Source organism: Protopterus annectens, chromosome 8.part0 (genome assembly GCF_019279795.1).
Source record: "Protopterus annectens isolate FY-2018-M chromosome 8.part0, PAN1.0, whole genome shotgun sequence".
NCBI lineage: Eukaryota > Metazoa > Chordata > Ceratodontiformes > Protopteridae > Protopterus > Protopterus annectens.
In genome coordinates, this window is record NC_056741.1 from 1,958,910,797 (window position 1) to 1,958,931,326 (window position 20,530).

Genomic DNA, 20,530 nt, shown 5'->3' on the forward strand with positions numbered 1-20,530 from the left:
ATATTTCGGGAATGCCTAACTTTTCTTTTACTGGCTTGTAATAATTTTAGAGCTGTAAGTCCCTGGAAATAAATACAGCAGGGCCTCTGTCCATATCTGATGCTGATGGCACTGCATAGCTGGGACCCACTACATAATGCCAATGCCCATTTTATCTTATTTTAATTTGCCAAACTTCTTTTTATTGAATGTCAGCAAACCATACTTACAGTATAAAGTATATGTGAGAAGGGGAGTATGGAACAAATCTCCAATCACAATGCCTGCTGTAGGTGATATCAAAAGGGCATGAAATCTGTCGCAAAAGAACTCCTGCCTTTCATCTGTATCTTACTGCATTGTACTGTATACTGAGTAAGTTTATTATGTATTCATTTTGATAGTAAAGTTATTCTGCATGTAGGTAGACAGGGCAATCTTCCCTTAAGGCTAGTGTCTGGCAATCTGCACTCTCAGCTGATTGGTCTTCAGTCAAGTGAACAATTTTTCTCAGCTGTAAATGTGCAGCTTTCTCCAGGATTTTGGTACTCGATCTCCATTATTTGTATTTTTGTACTAAATTTACGCTGCCGTACATTAAATTACTACTAAGGTTTTAGCACATCCATTTCATGCTCTGCACACCTCCATGTATTTTGTTGTTAGAGTTTGTTAATAATTTACAGTAAGGCATACTTTCTGCGCAGACCAACTATAGTATCTAGTACATAATGATTAGAAGGGACATATCTCAATATAGACCCCTGCAGGACTCTAGTACTAAATGCCCTTTCTCTATGCCAGAGTTAATTTATGATAATTTTATCAGAGTGCTGTACGGCCAGTTTGCGAGCTAAGTTATACTTCTCTACCTAGATGAAGGCTATCAAACTTCTGCATTCACCTTTTGCATGCCGTGGTGTCTTGTTTCATTTAAGGTCCACTGCAATTGGGTTACAACTTTAGATACCTACTTAAATAATATATATATATATATATATATATATATATATATATATATATATATATATATATATATATATATAAAGTTAAAAGAGATAAACTATATACAGTTATTTGAAGAATTATAGCGTTCTTACTATAAGAAGTTCCAACTTGATGCATCCCTACCTGTATAATATACAACACGTACACACACACACACACACACACACACACACACACACACACACACGTATACACTCTCTATTGCTCTAGAAACGTCCTAGCTTATATGTTTATGCTATTTAATGCTATGCAAAAACATTACATAATCATTTCTTTCCTTAATTACTCATTTCTATTTCAGGATATGCATATATTATTTGCACGTTATTCAAAATGTTTCCTTTACTCTTGGAGATATTCCACTAGGTTCTCAATGTAAACTGGCCTACATCAGTAGGATTAACTGTATCAAAAAAACTAAATACAATAAGTTTGTGTGTATTATCTTTCTGTCATAAATGTATACTGCCTGCAGCCCTATAGTCTGTATGCACTCCAGATTTTAATATAGTTAGTTTTCAGTATTCCAATATTGACAGTATTTCTAGATTGCAAAGTACAATAATTTCTACAATTTTACATTAAGTCTTTATCTTTAATTACTTCATTTGGTGACTTTCAGCTGCATAAGATTTGTCTTCTAAACTAGCAGTTTGCTGAATGAAGTCATGTGGTATTTTGCATGTATCTCATAACATAAGCTTTCCAATTAAAGGCACAGCACTACAAAAAAGGTAAAATCATGATGAATAAAACTGTTATTCTTGTTGTTGGTTTACCTTTTACAGTTGTGAAGGGGTTTCAGACCTCTCGATGAGAGCAATTTCCCGGAGAGCAAAATCAATCTCTAACTAGAACTTCTCAAAAACCTAGATCCCTTGTTCACAGTCATTGTGTGAATGCATTACAGCTATCCACACTGTTTGTGAATGAGCACATCTTGAAGCACTGATGAAGGCTAATTAAGCTGAAACCGGTATGCTGTTATGGCAGAATAAAATTATGTTTACTTAGTAAGGAATTGTGCTCTTTATTAACTATCTATTCACCATAGTGTGAGGAGTGCTGGCTGCTGTGTTGGTGTACATTAATGAGCCCATCTAAGCCATGATTCATAGATGCCGCTTAGATTAATATGATGGCCACAAATAAGCATAAGCAAATTTACTCGTAATGAGATGTAAATTAGAGATGATGTAAAACAGCATATGTTAATGAAGTGATCTTTTACCCACTTGTAATTCATAGACTAATTATGTGCTGTCCACAGTTTCATTATGAAAAGCAGAGTCATGCGTATTACATCTACTTTGCAATACCCAGATTTGCTGTAACCTTAGCTATTTCCATTGCTGACCCAGTAAAAATAATTTAAGTTGTCATTTCTCTGCCTTCATCCCTTGTTTAGTATCATTACTGCACTTATAATGCCACAGTCATGCACAAAAACGTTTGATATAATCATCACTGAAGCAACAAGTGAAAGCATGCATGCCATCTTCAGAAAAAAATGATGTGGCCCAAACCCCATAATTATATAACCATGTAGACTCCAGCCAAGTAAAGTTCTGCTAAAGTAATGTTTTACACTATCATGAATGCATTCACAGTAGTTAAGAAAGCAATATGTTAGCAGAGCTACCCTTTCCTTAGCCCCAACCATTTTTCTTGTAATCATAATACTATCAATTCGTTTTCATCAGTGACACTCAAGAATCGGTTGAGCCAATAAAAGGTCCGTGCCAATTCAGTACTTCTAAATTAAATCATTGCATTTCTACCATGTATGCATAATAACTAAATGGCACCAAAGTGAATGATTTTCTCACTGAGCACTATTCAATTCCACTGCTACTGTAATGATTTCCCATTTACAAATGACAGCTTACAAGATTCACCAAAGCCATTGTAATATGCCCATCATAAAAATAAAACAAAGATTTTTGGAGTGAACTCAATGATCTTATCTCATTTTGAACTGTTTCTTAGTAATTTCCTCTGCCTAACTTGAGTGATCCCAAGGTAATGTAGTACTGTTACACTTACTCACATAAGTTCAGGGCCCTTTACCCATTTTGATTGCAAATTAAGCCCTTTAATATTTATCTCTATGAATTACAGTAATAACATTTATCTCTATGAATTACAGTAATAAGCAAATACATACAGCACCTTATGCAGGTAACTGGTCTTGACTTAATGCTTATCTTCAAGTACCTTATGCTTTGGCTGTGAATAATCTCTGCTAACCATATTTGTGAATCTATATTTGCTCTAAGACTCATTTCATCTAAATTTTATTTCATCTAAACTCATTTCATCGAAAACTAACTTCATAACAAAAATACCATAAAAATGTTTTTGCGGGGGGGGGGGGGGCAAGTTCCCCTGAACGCCTCTTACTTATATATATGCTAACTCCATGGTTGCACAGCCTCAGAGAAAAATAAAAAAAAAACATCAATCACAGTGAATCAGTGCTGGGATGAAAACATAATCCTCTACAAATTTGGCAGACACTGCAGTCAATATACTCTGCTAGACTCACTTCCTTAATAATTCCTGTGATAAAAAAGGACACCATCAGATACTTTTATAGACTTCCAGACTTTTTGGTGAAATTAGTTTAGATGAAATAATCTTTAGATGAAATGAGTTTTCAATCAAATAGGTTTAGATAAAATGAGCTTTATATCAAATGATATAGACCCATATTTGCAGATAGATGTAGTGCCACTCTTTGTGGATTATTGCTACAAAAGTCCAAAATCCAGGACTACAAATACCAGCCATGGGTTTGTTTCAGAATTAAGTGCTCCTTTACCACAGTGGTAGCACAACCGCAAAGTTAATAGAGAATGTAAGAGCGCAGGGCTGCTTGCTACAACTCACTGCAAAACACTTAGTGAAGTTGTTGAATTTTTAGTGACTTTGGAAATCTGGAGGCTACTGTCAGAAAAAGTACTATTAGGGAGGTAAAACATAATTTCATTGTGAAGAGAGTCATTGATAGTTATAAATACATTCAAGAAAATATTATGAAACCTTTGTAATTTTTCTTTGTAATTACTTTACTGTTTCTTAAAATAGTAAGGAAAAGTTAGTGATAGTTATAAATACATTTGTGACAATAATACGTATAGTTTGTAATTTGTTTACTATTTCTCAAAAGAAGGAAAAGTAAGCAATCCTTATAAATCAATTCAAGAAAATTTTACATGGCCTTTGCAATTTGTTTACTATTTCTAAAAATAAGGACATTTATAATATAAATAAATAAATAAAAATGAAAATGTATCACATCACATTAATCTTGTGCAGTTTCTGGATATAGATGTCTTTTGTTAAAACATGCTAATTTATTTCAGATTGAAGCATAAACAAAATTACTTTTAATATTCATTTACACAGCCAATTTTTGGAGAATAAATGTATATATTTTACCAACTTATATAGAAAAAGTCTTATGTATATACACAGCTGACAAGATCTTTCAACAAAAATTGTGCAATCCTGGTTGTATGATTAGGTGCTTTATATGTAAAAAGGCTTAGTGAAACTATAAAATCAGTACTTGTATGAGTTTCAATGCTTATTGTAATTTATTTTGTGACCACTAGATGCTGTTTTTGGACAAGTTTTGAAATGATCAGATATGACTTTATTTATTTATTTATTGTTAAATGAATATATCTTATAGAGGCTGCAGTGGTGCAGTGGTTAGCATTGTCGCCTCACAGCGAAAGGTTCTCTGGTTTGATTCTCGTCTGGAATACCTTCTGTGTGGAGTCTGCATGTCCTCCCTATGGTTGAATGACATTTAAAGACATGCAGGTAGGTGAGTGCATGAATGGGTGTGCCTTCTTTGAAGGTTGGGTGTCAGGCTGGCATCTTGACACCATAAAAGTCTACTGCCAATCATAAGTGGACCGGCATTCCACTGTGGCAACCCCTAACCGGGAAAAGCCAAAAGATATTACTTTTTTTTTAAATGACTATATCTTGAATATTTAAGAGCTATTCTTTTGTGTGACAACATTGAAAACGTTGTTTGAAAGTTATTTATGAAATGTGGATATTTAGTTGTAATGCATTACAGACTATGTTTGGATGATGAACAGTAATGTGGGGTGAAAGCGCTAACCTGAATAATTTTATGTACAATAGGTCTGAAGAAGCCAGTGGGGGTGAAAGCGCCAATCTGAATCATTTTATGTACAATAGGACTGAAGAAGCCTGTGGGGGTGAAAGCGCTTACCTGAATCATTTTATGTACGACTAATAAACTTTGGTTTGCACACCTTGTGGTTGAACTTTGATTTAACACTGTAATTGGATTCTGCATGTGTTCCGGTTGCTTTGGAGTGCTCTGGTGCTATTTTTTACTTCATGTTTGGATGATGCCACATTTTGTAGTTGTGGTGAATAAAGGTGTTTGATTTAATAAGCCTTTTATTGTGTAGTGCTGACTTTTTTGTTATGGAGTTACTTTTGATCTAGTAGATTATGACCTTCTGATGAGCAAACTGCAGCAAACCAGTTTCCTCTGAGTGATAAGCTGATTCTGAAATTAGATCACAAGCTGTGTTTAGATTCATCAGCAAAACATTGTTTCTAATGCCACCACTATGCAAGCCAGGATACCGCTGTCATAAGTACTACACCCCATATAGAGTTTGTATCAGTTTTTGTATTCTGTGAAGCGTTGGGGTTCGGGACAGAGGTGGAGTTAGGGTTAGCACAGATCAGTCAGGTGGTACAATATTAGACGTGTTGCATGGTCTACAGTAGTGTCAGTAGTTTTTGTTAATGTGAAAACGTTGTTGCCTTTTTCCTAAGTTATCGCTGCTACTTGGTTGCCTGGTGTTTTGGTGTGCAGTGGCCATGGAGTTATAGTTTTTGTTATTGTAGTTTTGTCTAATCTGAGTCTTCCAGATGAAAGCATGACTGGCCTATCTGTTAAGATCTGCTTCTTTAAGTTCTTGCAAATTCATATTCATTACTTCAGTAATGCTGTCTATACACCTCAGCCTCTATTATCCCATTCTTCATTTGTCTTACGTCTTTCTCAGAATCAATATTGTCTCTGAATCCAGTCTTCACATTATGTGGTCAAAGTATTTGACTTTTTCTATGATTCCTGAGTGGGGAATGGTATCAAAGGCCTTGGCCAGATCAAGGTAGGCTGTATGAGCCACCTTGCCTTCATCCACAGCTCTGGTGACTGACTCAAAGAAGTTGACCAATTTGAGCAGGCATGATCTACCCTTCACAAAACCAAACTGTGTGGGCTACAGAGTTTGGAGATTCCCTATATCCTTGTTTATTAGGTCCATGATGGTGCGTTCCATACCTTTGCATATCAGACTTGTCAGGCTAATGAGGCAATAGTTCCCAGGGTCTGTAGTCGCTCCTCCTTTGTGGAGAGGGGTGACTATAGCAGTGCGCCATTTAGTAGGGACAAAGCCTGAGGTGAGGCTGTGATTGAACAGGGCACACAGGTGTGGTGCCAGTTCATTCTGTAGTTCATGTAGAACACAGCCAGAGATACTGTCAGGTCCCATAGAAGCTGTATTCTTGGCTTTAGACAGTGCTGTTTAACCTGTGCAGCAGTAATACCGGGTGCCTGGCAATCTACTGGTATTGTGATTGGTCCTTTGGGGGGGTAAAGTTGGCACTGAATCTGTTGGCCAGTATATTGGCAATATCCATTGGCTTGGTATAGGAGGTACCATTGTGCAGTAGCTCAGAGCAAATCTGGGTATTGCCGTGGAGGTTCTTTACATAACTACAGAAGGCCTTGTAGTTGTCTTTACTATCTGCTGCAATTCTGTTTTCATAGCTAGCTTTAGACGATTTGATGAGGGATCTCAACTTTTTGTTGAGGCTGAGAAGGGAGTTTGTCCAGTCTTGGGACTTCACCTTATTCCTCATGAGTTTCTCATTACATCAGAGTGATGCCTCCAGGTGCATCTGCAGTTAACTCCTATGGACACCTGAAGACGTCAAATATTGTTTGTTCATATTTGCATCAATAATTCCAAAACCATGCTATGTACAAGGTTTTAAAATATTTTATCATAAAGCTTACACAATGGCAAACTCAACTGCATTAATATTTTACCTCTGTCTAGTGCAAGTAAATAGATATCAACTGTTGTTTTTATGTTATTAATTTATATAGATGCAATTTTCACATTTTTCTAAATATTTCAACACCCAGGTAACACAGACAAAACTCCTTAGCCTCATATGAAAGCTGTCAGCTAGATGAATAAAATGCTGACAGTATCTGTGTAATTTGAGTGGTTGCTGAGATATTGTAAGTTGTTTACAAAATATTACACATGTAATAGTTACTGGGTTTACTGTGACTAATAAAAATTTGGTTTAAGACTTAGAATCTAAACTACCACTATAAAAATCATTTGTCCTGAAGAGTTTGCCATTTATACTTCTTTCATAACCCCCATGGTTTCAGAAATATGAACATTTGTTTGAAATGCAAGAACATAATTTGATTTTGTCAAAAGGCTTAGGCATCCTATTGGAAGTTACAGAGCAAACTTCCTGAGCTCCATTGGAGTGAATGATATATATATATATATATATATATATATATATATATATATATATATATGTGTGTGTGTGTGTGTGTGTGTGTGCGTGTGTAGTTCATGTGTAAATAGTTTAATAGTATCATCAGAACTGCCACTATATCAGGATATTTAAAAAACTGGAATGTATGTCAGATGTTAGACCTGTCACTGATTTTACACTCACACACACTCATGGATGCACACACACATACACACACACACACACACACACACACACACACACACACACACACACACACACACACACACACACACACACTCTAGTTTCTCAAAAAAACATTCAACAATTCTCCTGAGCAACTCTAATTGTACTTCAAATTAAAATCAATACATCTACTGAAGTTTGAAAGAAATCCAGTTAAACACTAAGAAAAAATACATACAATTATAGTGACTTAGAACAAAACAAGCTACATTTACTTACATTTCTGATTTGACTTTTTTATGATCATAATTCTCACTACTGATCAGCATCCACAAATCAGTTTCAAATCACTTCTACTTCCAATTCTACTACATATCCCCTTAGATATCAGATCCATACCAAACTGTCACAATTCCAAAACACTGCTAAAAGAAAGATTCCTTAACACTTGGCTTTGTTCCTACCTTAATGCTATCTAGCATCTCCATAATTCCACTTCACACCCTTGCCTAGTCTGCCAGTAACCATTTCTTCCTTTCTCCTTCCCTATCCCACTTCCTGCTTTTCTTATTCACCACCTCACTTCCACTACTACTATTCAAAAACCTTCATCTTCTTTTCTGTACCCCCTTTTCTATCCTTTTACCTCATATATTTTCTTTATATACTGTACCTAATGTATTGTCTCCTCTGTGTCATCCTTTCACCTATCAGTAACTATAAGCTGATTTGCAGTTTAACTTGTCTGTTCTCAATATTCAGTAAAATTATTTATGTTTTAATCAATCCGATTGATATTGAAACTTAACTGTTCTTGCAAACTCTTGTTTTATATTATTTAATTACCCTGCGAATTAATGCTGCTAACGTCATCACTGTATATTTATCTAATTTGTTTTATATATTTACAGCTTTTCCCCCTGGGCCTCTGCTGAAAATGGGTTTCTACCCAGATGGGCTGTTCCTGGTCAACAAATGTCAAACAAATAAATAAATATGACCATGTACTCAGAAACTCTAGAATAAATTATAGTAGTATATATTTTCAAAACATAAAAACAATGCATATGCTGATAAACCTTCTTTCAGAAGCCACTGCGTCATTCATGCGAATGCAGGTAGCTGCAGGAGTAGCAGAGGGGTATGAAGATGATAACCAGTCATGATTAGTACAGCAGCTGGTGAGTAGCATACATGAGCTTGCTGCAGAACTCTACAAAATAACAGCTATAATTTTCTAGGAATTCATTGTTTTGTCAATGATCAAGACTCTACCACTAAATTAGATAATCTGGATGAATCAGGTTTAAACAGAACACCACTCTGAAAAATACACAATAAAAAATATTGTGTGAAATGAGTTGTTTTTTTTTCAATAATTTTTATTTTTACATTAATAAATGTCACAAATAAAAACCATCTTACAACATGACCGTGTGCATATATATACATATATATACACATACATACATACATACATATACATACATATATACATATATATATATATATATACATATACATATATATATATATATATATATATATATATATATATATATATATATATACATATACATACATATACATACACACATATACATATGTTATACATTGATGTCAAATACCACAGGATATAGGTCGTACAACATATCTATTTACACTATGTACATAGATGCTTTCATTGTTAATTCCACAGTTATATAGACAGTATATACATTCGTAATATCCAAGTTATTATTTAATATCTGAACTTGTATGTGTTCTTTGGTTCCAGTATAGTGTATTTCTAAGTTGCTGTGTGATGAATTATGCTAATATGATATTAAAGGGTTGTTCCCAAGTTTCTCTGGATTTCATGTCTTTGTTTCTTTTATCTATTACTATTTTATGAGCTAGAAGGTGTGGTATAGCTACTTGTTTAAAACCCTCCCAAGAGATATTTATCATAGCTACTTGTTTAAAACCCTCCCAAGAGATATTTATCATATCTAGCCATTTAAAAGCTATATACAGTTTCATTAGTAGGAAAATTGTTAAAAGTGTATTTGCTTGTTTTCTTGGGATGTTGGGTGGGAGAATGTGTAACAGAGTGAATTCCCAAGTTAATGTTGATGCCTGATAACCCGTTTTTTGTAATTGTACCTTGAGAGAGTTCCAGCGTTTATAGACACATTTACAGCTCCAAAATACATGGATTAAGTCAGCTATCTGGTCCTTACAGTGTGGGCAGAAAGGTGATTTTGATGTGTTAAATTTGTATAGGATTGCAGGTGTAAAATAAGCATTATTATTGATCATGAGCTGAGTGTATGCTAACTTTTTGAGGGGTAAAATCTTCAGTGTTAGATTGATTGCCTGGCTTATTTGCTGATCATCTATGGATGGTTTAATTTTTCTCCAGTAGTTAGAGGAGAAGCGGAGGTCCTTCTGGTATTTGATTTCATTTATCATTTTATATGAATTGGTAATAGTTTTCTTTGTTGTGATAATAGTTTTCCAAAGCCTGCTACAAGTTTCTATGCCACTATTGGTCATAGTAACATTTTGGAGATAACTGGAACACAGTTCTTTGATTTGTCTTAGGATTATTATGTGTGATTTAGGGAGGTTTAAGTTGGTCCTCATTTCTTGTGTTGAACAGTTAAGGTAGGGATAGATATCTTGGATTGTTTTATCTTTCAGTCTGGGAAAAGGGACTAAGTCCAGCATCTTATTGTTTATTTTAAATTTGGGTTTTATGAAGGGGTTGCAGTATTGTCATGGCATGTCTAAGGTTCAAGAATTGAAAGAGTTTTTGCGCTAGGTTGATAGAATGTTTTAAGGGCTCTATAATGTTATAAGTTTGTATTTCTTTCTGCTTCAGGAATGGAAGTGCTTTGGGATTGAAACCTAGAGCTTTAATATATCTATAATATATTGTCACCCAGAGAGGAGACCAATTTTCCATTAATGGGTTATGTTCAGCTATTCTCAATATTCTGTTAGTGTTAATGATCGAGTAGTACATGAGTTGGTGGTTTTACTTTTTATTTTTTTTTTTTCAGGAAAGCTGCGCAACCTACCTGAACTGAAAGTCGATCTTTTCCTTTTTCATGATGCCACTGGCTGGTACTTCAGTTGTCCTGTGAAAAGTACAAAAAGAAAAGACCAACATATAACAGAATAATGTTGTTTTAGGAAATTATCAATGAGTCTCATAAAAGCCTGCAAATATTGCATCAGCTAGATTTGCCGTCCAACAATGTGAATACATGTTTTGACTTCTATTTACAGAAAAAAGAAACACATTAGAAGTTCTAAAAAAAGGTGGGATAACAGTACGTCAAATTAACAATCTAAGTTCCATCAGAAGATACGGGGCAAAAATTGAAAATAATTAATTTTGAAATGACAAAAGATCAGTCATAGAACTGCAAATACAGAAAGTTACAAACTGTCCCTATGATATAGAAAATGCTGTCACCAGCAGTAATCCTTAGCATGCCCATTTTCCTTCTAGCAGTAGCCATTTATGATTCAGACAGGCCTTCAGTAGTGATTCTATATATTAATGAAGCATTCTGGATGAGCAGCTTATGCTAATTAGCCATGTACTCTCCCCCAGAAATATCTGCAGTAAGGAATATAGACAGCCAAGCAATTTACAGAATCACTCAGCTGCATAAGTTAGCACAACTGCCCTAGTTAGATAATTCATCCAAAAGTTTATTTTCACCAGTTACTTTCAATATATAAGATCATGTTAGTGGCAAGTGGGAGTTTAACAGCTAGGTAGTGGTGGAGGGGTGTATATTACATTATCAAATTGTTAAAAGTTCGAACGTCATATGGTCGACACCATATGATTGAACATTTAAAAGTTTGAATGTTTCAACGGAGATCTCCGTATAGTGTGGGAAGATTTCCCTTTCTTGCACTGTAGTGTGATCTTGGAGTTGGTATATTTAAAGGGGTCTATATTATAACATCAAAGTCTTATAGGTTCATAGGTTCATACTAGGCTATCTGCCCTAGGGCATTTATAAGCCTAGCCAGAATGTGTTTGGCTTTCGCCACCCATTTTAAATTAATTTTGCTATGCCCTTTTTTGAGGTTAGTATACTGTGCCTCTGTCTAACAGTGACACAGAAGTGATACTCAGGGTAAACCTATGATCTCCCATCCACTCATCAAGATTCCTCTTGAAGAGAGTCAATGAGGGACTCTGCCTAACCTGGACTGGGATTTTATTCCAGAGTGAAGGGAGCCTCTGGGTTATGAATCTGTCCCTCCAGCATGTCCTATTTATTTCAGTGCTGAGGTTCAAGTCTCTCGAGCGTGTAGCATGATGGGATTTGCATTTTCTGTGGTGCAGCATGTCCATTAATTCCGGGTTGGACATGGCTTTATATGTCAGGCACAGATCGCCTCTGAACAGGCGGTATGCCACTGAGTAGAGCTGGAGTTTCTTTAACCGGGCAGCATATGGCATCTGTTTGAGCACTTTGATCCTCTTGGTGAGGTACTTTTGGGGTCTTTCCAGTTGCTGCAGGCGTCTGGTAAGGTACATCCCAAAAGGGGCATTGTACTCAATTATGGGCCTGATGAGTGATGAGTAAAGAGGCACGATGACCTCCCCTGATCTAGATGTGAATCCCTTCATGATTAGGTGGGCTATATAAAATGTTTTTCTAACCACTTTGGCCACGTGGTTGTCAAACGAGAGATTGCTATCAACTTGGGTCCCCAGGTCCCTAATTACTTCTTCCATACTTAATGGATTACCACCTATGTGGTAATTTGTGGGCACTTTGTTTTTGCCAAAGGGGATGACTATACACTTTTTGGCGTTTAGCTTGAGGCCATGGCTCTGGCACCAGTTGTCTGTTTCTATGAGGCCCTTTTGGAGGATGCTTGTGTCAGCTGGAGAGTCGATTATGGCGCCCAGTTTGCAGTCATCTGTGAACTTGGTCAGCCACAGTCCTTCCGTGTTGGCCTGTACCTCCGAGAAATATATACCGAACAAGAGAGGTCCCAGGACTGAGCCTTGTGGGACGCCACTTGTAACTGGTTTGGAGTCTGACATGGCTCCAGCAATTCTAACCATGTGAGTTCTGTCCTTGAGCCAGTTTGCAATCCATCTAGTAACATAGGGGTTTATATTTAAGCTGATGAGCTTATCTATAATGCCCGAGTGGGGTATTGTATTGAAGGCTTTTGCGAGGTCCAGGTAGGCTGTGTGGACCACCTTCCCCTCGTCAATGTCCTTGATGACTGTTTCAAAGAAATCAACCAGGTTTAAGAGGCAGGATCTGCCCTTAACAAAGCCGAACTGGGTAGGATCCAGTGTCTGTAGGTCCCCAATATCTTTATTTATGAGGTCCATGATGATCCTTTCCATAGCTTTGCAGACCAAGCTAGTCAGGCTTATGGGGCGATAGTTTCCAGGATCCGTTGAGGCACCACTTTTGTGGTGAGAGACCACAGTTGCTGTACGCCACTCTTTGGGTACATATCCTGTAGTAAGGCTGAGACTGAACAGTAGTTTTATGTTTGGGTTTAGCTCTTCTTGGAGTTCATGTAGGATGCAGCCCGGGACACCGTCTGGTCCCATTGATGCTGTGTTTTTTGTTTTGGAGAAGGCGGCTCTTACCTGAGCATCTGAGATGTCAGGGGGGCAGCACTCTGCTGGGATAGATATTTGCCCTTTTGGTGGGGAGGGGGGGAGAAGTTTGCGCTGAACCTGTCAGCTAGGATGTTGGCAATGTCTGTGGGTTCGGTGTATTTTTTGTCATTTTGGACTAATTCTGAGCATATCTGGGAATTACCACCCAGGTTCCTAACATAACTAAAGAAAGCCTTGTGATTATCCTTAGTGTCCTGTGCAATATTTCTCCCGAAGCTGGCCTTAGACGATTTTATGAGTGCCTGTAGCTTTTTGCTAATACTGATCAGAGATGCCTTCCCTTTTTGGAATTTTTCTATCATTTAGTAACTTCCTCCTTCTATTGTATAGTTTGTTTATGGCTGGGGTCCACCAGACAGGAAGTCTGCCTTTGGAGGATCGGATCTTGGTTTTATTTGGGATCGCATGATCCATGCATTCCTGAAGGTGTTCATAGAATGCATTTATAAAGGATTCTGCAGTCTGGGCCGTATGTTCTACAGGCCCGGGGGCTTTGAGGGATTCCACCTTGGTTTTGAGGAGTGTGAAATTTGCTTTAGAGAAGTTTTTCACTGTGGTTTTCTGGGCAGGGGGTGGTGTCAGGATGTGAATATCCAGTGAGATTAGTTTATGGTCTGATCTTACCAGTGAGGGATACACTTCTGGTCTGGAGCATAGAGTCCCCATGTTGGTGATGATCAGGTCCAGTATGTTTTCCCCTCTTGTGGGAGTGGTAACAAGTTGTTCCATAGCATTTGAGTTTATAAATTCTAGGAACCTTTAGGCTAGGGTGTTGGAGCTAGAGTAACGCTCTCAGTCTATGTTTGGGTAGTTGAAGTCACCCAATATAATGGTGTTTGGAGAGACCTTCATATTTTCCAGTGTTCTCAGGAAGGCTGAGTGGGGTTCCTGGGTTAGGGAGGGTGGTCTGTAGCAGGCTATAAACTGGAAGGCAGTTTTACCCACTGTTAGTTGCACATGGATAGTCTCTGATGCTTCGTGCTGTGCCACCAACCTGGAGGTGTGGGTATCTTTGACGAATATTGATACTCCCCCTCCTTTTGTGGGTTGGTCCAAGTTTTGGGGCCGAAAAGCATGGTATGAGGTATAACCTGGTAGTGCTGGGGTGCTCTCAGGAGCCTTGAACCGGGTTTCTGTTACTGCACAGATATCGATGTTCTCCATGCTAAGGAGAGTTTTGAGTGCATGCATCTTGAGGTTTAGACTTCTGGCGTTGAGTAGCATTACTCATAGTTTCTTATCCCTTGTGATACCTATGGAGGTGGGTTTGTCTTTTGAGCCTTGCCTAAACAAGGCACTATGGGGGTAGCAAGAGCCTTTGCCAATATCCGAAAGCCCAGGGGTGACAGGTGCAAGCCGTCCCTAGCGAAGCATCATGGCTTGTTGAGCATGTCATCCCAGGCTGACAGGCATTGGATCCCCTTTGAATGACACCAATACTTAACCTAATGGGATCCCCTTTGAATGACACCAATACTTAAGCCAATTGTTGAAATTGATCATCTTGTCTTCATATTGTGGCATCATTCTTGGTGAGGGTAAGATGCTACTCAAGGTCAGGGTCATACCGGCCTGGATCACATGCTCAGAGAGCTCCTCTATGTCTCTTTTCATGTAGTCCAGGGAGGTACGTCTCAGGTCATTCACACCAGCATGGACAATGAATGAGTCATATATGTACTTGCCTTGGAGTGACCTGAGTGCTTGTGTTATGTGGCGGATCCTAGTGCCCGACAGGCAGCTCACCATGACCTTCTCCTTGTTCAGCCTGGTGAGTGGGACGTCAGTGTGCCTGACGATAGAGTCACCTATTACAAGTGTATCAGGTGTGAGCCTTAAGGGCTGTGACTGTTCGGCACACTGGCTTTGTGAGCTATGTGTTGCACGTGTTTTGTTTTGGGGTAGCGGTTGCTTGGGTATCTGCTTTGGAGGTCTCTGCTGCTTAGGCAGATTTTTATTTAGAGCCTCCGAGTATGTTTTTGTGTGTTTATGTGTTTGGTTTGCTGTCATGGTAGGTCTATGTGAGACTGGAATTGTACTGAGTGTGGTTTCCTTCTCCTCCTGACTGGTTACGCCAGTACTGAGTTGAGAGAGATTAGCCTCCAGTTTGGCTATATGGATGCATCTCTCACATGTGTTGGAATTTGTTGGGAGGAGGAGGAGAGGGTTGTCTGTGTACATGAGGCAGTTGTAACATTGCCTCAAGATTCCCAGATTCACCAGCTGGACCGGAGAGAAGATTGACAACTGACCTCTGGACATGCTAGAATAGTATTGAGAATTCCTTTATAAGTGAAAAAAAAAAGGGCCAATGGGGAACAAGGTACTCAAGAGGACTTTGTGAGAGTATAGTGCTTTTAATTTTTTAGTGCTGACTTATATAATTGCTTTAGTGAGCAAGTGCTTTAGTGAGCAAGTGCCAGGTAACTTAAATGCAATGTGTTACAGGTAACTTAAATGCAAAAATGACAAACAATAACTTTCTTTTAAGTGAAACAAGGAAATGAGTACAGTAAGCAATGCAGATATCACTAGGGATCCACAGAAGAGCTGAAAAGCCCCATTTTAGGTGGTATTAGCGTTTCAGGGAAATAAGCAAACAAACAACAAGCATACAAACAGAGCTAGATTCAGCAGGCCTGGATCTAGTCTATGCTACAGCAAACAAGGTGTACCAATTTCAGTAAGAAACAGTTGAAATATGCAGGCACTCTAAGCCTTTAACCAGAAATTCCCAGCTCAGAAGGGTAGAGTCCAGCCTCTCCTCCCACAAGAGTGCAGACCACGAACCTTCTTAATGTAAAATAACTGGCCTGAAGCCCAAGTGCTTAAACCAGAACTAATACACTTTTAGAATAACAGACACTGAGCCCTCAATCAGCAGGGCTAATCTTAAAACTTCAAATGTTATAATATCGAACCCAGTAGAACGAAACACCAGAAAACCGAACGGTAAGAATAGAGAATTTTTTCCCAGGGAAAAAATTTGCTGTTTAGACAAACATACATACAACACAAGCACACCAAAATAAATAATCCACACACACACACACTTCACAAAACCCTACACTAAACCATACATACACCACTAGCTATCCACTTACCTTAACCCAACCCTAACCCTAAGGTCCGTCACTATCGCACACTCACCTTACCCGCTCCCAAACCTTAACTCACCTACCCCACCCTAACTCTCACGTCCACACAATCGCACACTTACCTGACCCGCGCCCTAACCCTAACTCAACTAACCCATGCCCAATCGCACAATCATCTTTGTTCGCACACTTACCTTAACCTGGTCCATAACCTTCGCTCCACAGTCAAGGAAATAGCGAAGCTGCAGAAACGGCCCACCGAATACTTTCCCTAGGAAAGTATTCGGTGTTCTGCAGCTTCGCTATTTCTAGAGTTCGCTCTACTGGGTTCGATATTATAACATTCCATGATGTAAGACTTCAATGTTATAATATAGACCCATTTAAAGAGCGGGGGGTACAGGGGTGCATGGGGGCTAGTCCCCCTGCTTAAAATGATCAGGTAGGTTTTTCCTGTTAATATTTTTTTTTTTTAGCTTTTTGAACTTTTAAAAGTTTGATCATATGGCTTCGACCATATGACGTTTGAACTTTTAAAAATTTGATAATGTAATATACACCCCTAGTGGAGGCATGCATGTGTGAATATATGTGGCTGCATGTGTGAGTGTATGCAGAGGTATGATTGTTCTTGGGTGTGTGTGGGGTGGGCACTGTGTCTGCCTGGGTAGGTGGATTAGATAGGGGATAGGTAGAGTACGGTGTGTGTATGTGTGTGTGTGTGTGTGTGTGTGTGTGTGTGTGTGTGTGTGTGGGTATGCTCATATGTTTGTGTATGGAAGGCAAATGCCATACCTCTAAACTCCCCTAGCCTAATGAGCAAATACTAGACCGTAGGTAATTTTGAAAATCACACCAAGTCATGTAAAAATTAATCAAAGACCATAGGTTTTGCAGAATGCAAAGGCATATATGTTGGGAACACAATATAACAGGGAATTTTAAATATTACTTTAATTCACTTTAAAAGCTAATATAACAAGGTCTGGCAGTACAAAATACATATGGGGGACACTAGGCACCAGGGACAGTCATTAATACTGTTGTTATCACTTAAACCACTAATAAAGCAACAGATTTTGCAGCAGAAAAGATATAAGATGCATGGGGGAAACACTAGATGCCAAGAGCACTCTAAATCATTTTACAAAGTTAATATAACACCAGGTTTTGGATGGCAAAAAGTATTTGAGCCCTGTGCCTCTGACACAGAGAGTAGCTTCAAATAACCAATTCCACCACTCCTTCTCCTCAGAAAATGTGTAAACAAAACAAAAACACCTCCGCTGGCTTTACCATAAAGGGTACCCTCCAAACAAATACTCGAACTCCAGAAACACTACAAAATAGTGTTCCACAAATGCGTCAGCCACTCGTTATTTCAAATAAAGTAATAAATTTAATGAGCAAACATAGACATACAAACAGAACTGGGATTGAGCGCGCTTTCATCTATCTCACAAAGACTTCATCAGAATCCGACTATTTGGTGATCACACAGCAGAACCAATACAGCAAAACAGCATTCAATAAAATGGGGTATCAACCAAAGTATTCAATGATACAAACTTAGATGAAAACACTATTTGATGAATTGACCCCTGACACCACAAATATGTACATGCACGCACACACACACACACACACACACACACACACACACACACACACACACACACACACACACACACACACATACATATCTATATATACACACACACACACACACACACACACCAAATCCCAATTTGGTGAGCATATTTGTGCAAAAGTGGTGTTCACCGAAGCAGCACTTTCGCATAAGTATGCTTGTTGTTCCGGTCATACTATGATGCGGTAAGGGAAAATTCCCTTTTCCCCACTGTAGTGCGACCTCGGAGTGAGAATATTAAAGTAGGGGGTGTGGGGGGTGCAGGGGGTGTATTCAAGTAGATTTTGTGTTTATTTTTTTAACATATTTTTACCAAAAGTGCTTTTTCGATGAAAGTGCTTTTGGTAAAGTGTGATCGGTGGTAATGGATTCGAGCTTTTGATCTTTTGATCAAAAAGTCCTAGATATGGGGGCGTGGCCAAGGATGAACACAGGATAGCAGCAGATTTCTTCAGCTCCACCAATTTCATTACACTGACAGGAATTAATTACTTAAAAAATTAATTTTTGAAGTAATTTTCTTTCTAAATACGTTTGTTTTATATAGTTCTTGAACTATATCTAAAAAAGAAAGGAAATCTTAACAATATTCCTGTCAGAAATCACTGTGGACATTTTCCTGTCAGTTTATCAGTCTGAAATGAGTTCCAGTAAGACAAACTCTCAAGACTCCAGCATCAAGAAAGAACTTCAGTCTCTGATAATTATAATCCAGCAACTTACTGATAAAATGGATAAAATGGATACTAAAATAGACACCTTCATAGAAAAAACTACAAAACAAATAGACCTGTTACATACAGACCTGCAACAACAGAAGAACCAGATGACAGGCATAGAAGAAGCTGTGAATGACATGGAAAATAGAATCCAAGAAGAGGAAATCAACATTGAGTTTCTGCTGAAACAAAATACACATTTACAAACAAAGCTGGATGACCTGGAAAATAGATCTAGGCGCAATAACATTAGGATTTTTGGACTGCCAGAAAATATTGAAGGTAACAATATTACTTCTTTTTAACAACTTGGCTCCCTAAAACTTTAGACTTACCAGAAGCATTCTCTTTTGGTATCGAAGAGCACATAGATCTATAGCTAATACTAACTCTAACAAAAATATCCTAGATCAGTTATAGTTAGATTTCTATCATCTTTTGATAAAGAGATGGTTCTTAAATCTGCTTGGGCTAAAGCTCCTGTTAAGATTAATGAGACAACTGTGTGTTTTGACAATGACTATTCTTCCATGGTAATAGCTAAAAGAAAAGTTTTTCTGCCACTAATAAGGGAGCTTAAAAAAGCACAGTTTAAAACATACCTTCTGTTTCCTGCCAAGCTTAAAATCTTCCTTCCTGATGGTCCTAAGGTTTTCGATGATTTAGACTCTGCTTTACTGTTTGTCAAAGAAAAAAGGATTTTGGATAAAATAGAAGAAATGGAATGGGCTAGTTCTTCATTAAAGAGATTGGCAACTGAAGCTTCGTGGAAGACTTCAGAGAAGAAGAAGAGACTAAAAACAAATGATTTGTTATATGTTTTTTTTCTCTCTCATCATTTTAGTTCATTATTAATCTTTTGAATATAGTTCCTGCATTTCCAGAAAGCCACAAATATTTTGGAAAAGATTTAATCAAAGTTATTCTCTATGTGCAAAGAAATGTTTTGTTTCATAACCAGTCAAAATACCTGAAGATTTAATGGCAAGCTGTGATTCAATTTGTTTCTCTTTCTGAAAAGAAGTAAGGTTAGTAATTTGATACATTTTTTTATCTTTACCTTTTTTTTCCTTCTCCTTTTATTATTTACTTTGTTTAAACAATGACATTCTATTTAGATTATGTAGTGGGTAAAGGGTGGGGGAGGGCAGGGAGAGAACAGTAATGAAAATATCATTTATAGAATAATAACATATTTATTCCTTGTAAAAGTTTTTATAAGTTCTTCAAATGCTATTTCTAATTATACTTTCTTGATTATACTGCTTATGCCCGTTTGTAAATAATCTGTTATGCTTTAACTAATAATAATCAGAACTAAATAAGAGTAAATAATATGTTTTATTTTTAACTCTATTAATATAAACAGTAAGTAACATTCCATTGTATATACTTTTTACAGCTTTCTCTTACATTTTTTTATTTCTGCCTCACTCCCTTTTATTTTCTACTCTCTTTTTCTTTTCTTTATTAATATATAGAAATGCTTTTGATTTTGTGGGCACAGTGAATAATAGGATTTGTATGAAAATTGAGTTGGGAGAAGAATGTTGAGTTTTATTGCTTGTTGGTAATTTTGGGCTTAATTTCACTTACATAGAGGCTGTAATGATCTGTGGAATACATTGTGAAGGTTTTGTCA

The 20,530-nt window shown here is 37.5% G+C and overlaps 1 protein-coding gene across 1 annotated transcript in view; it reads right to left on the bottom strand.

Moving 5' to 3' along the window:
- LOC122809759 (histo-blood group ABO system transferase-like) overlaps positions 1 to 20,530 on the bottom strand; it is a 407,052-nt gene that overhangs the window by 177,837 nt on the left and 208,685 nt on the right. The window contains exon 4 of the mRNA XM_044081483.1: positions 10,818 to 10,877. Within this exon, the coding sequence (XP_043937418.1) occupies positions 10,818 to 10,877 (60 nt within the window). The remainder of the gene's footprint in view (positions 1 to 10,817; positions 10,878 to 20,530) is intronic.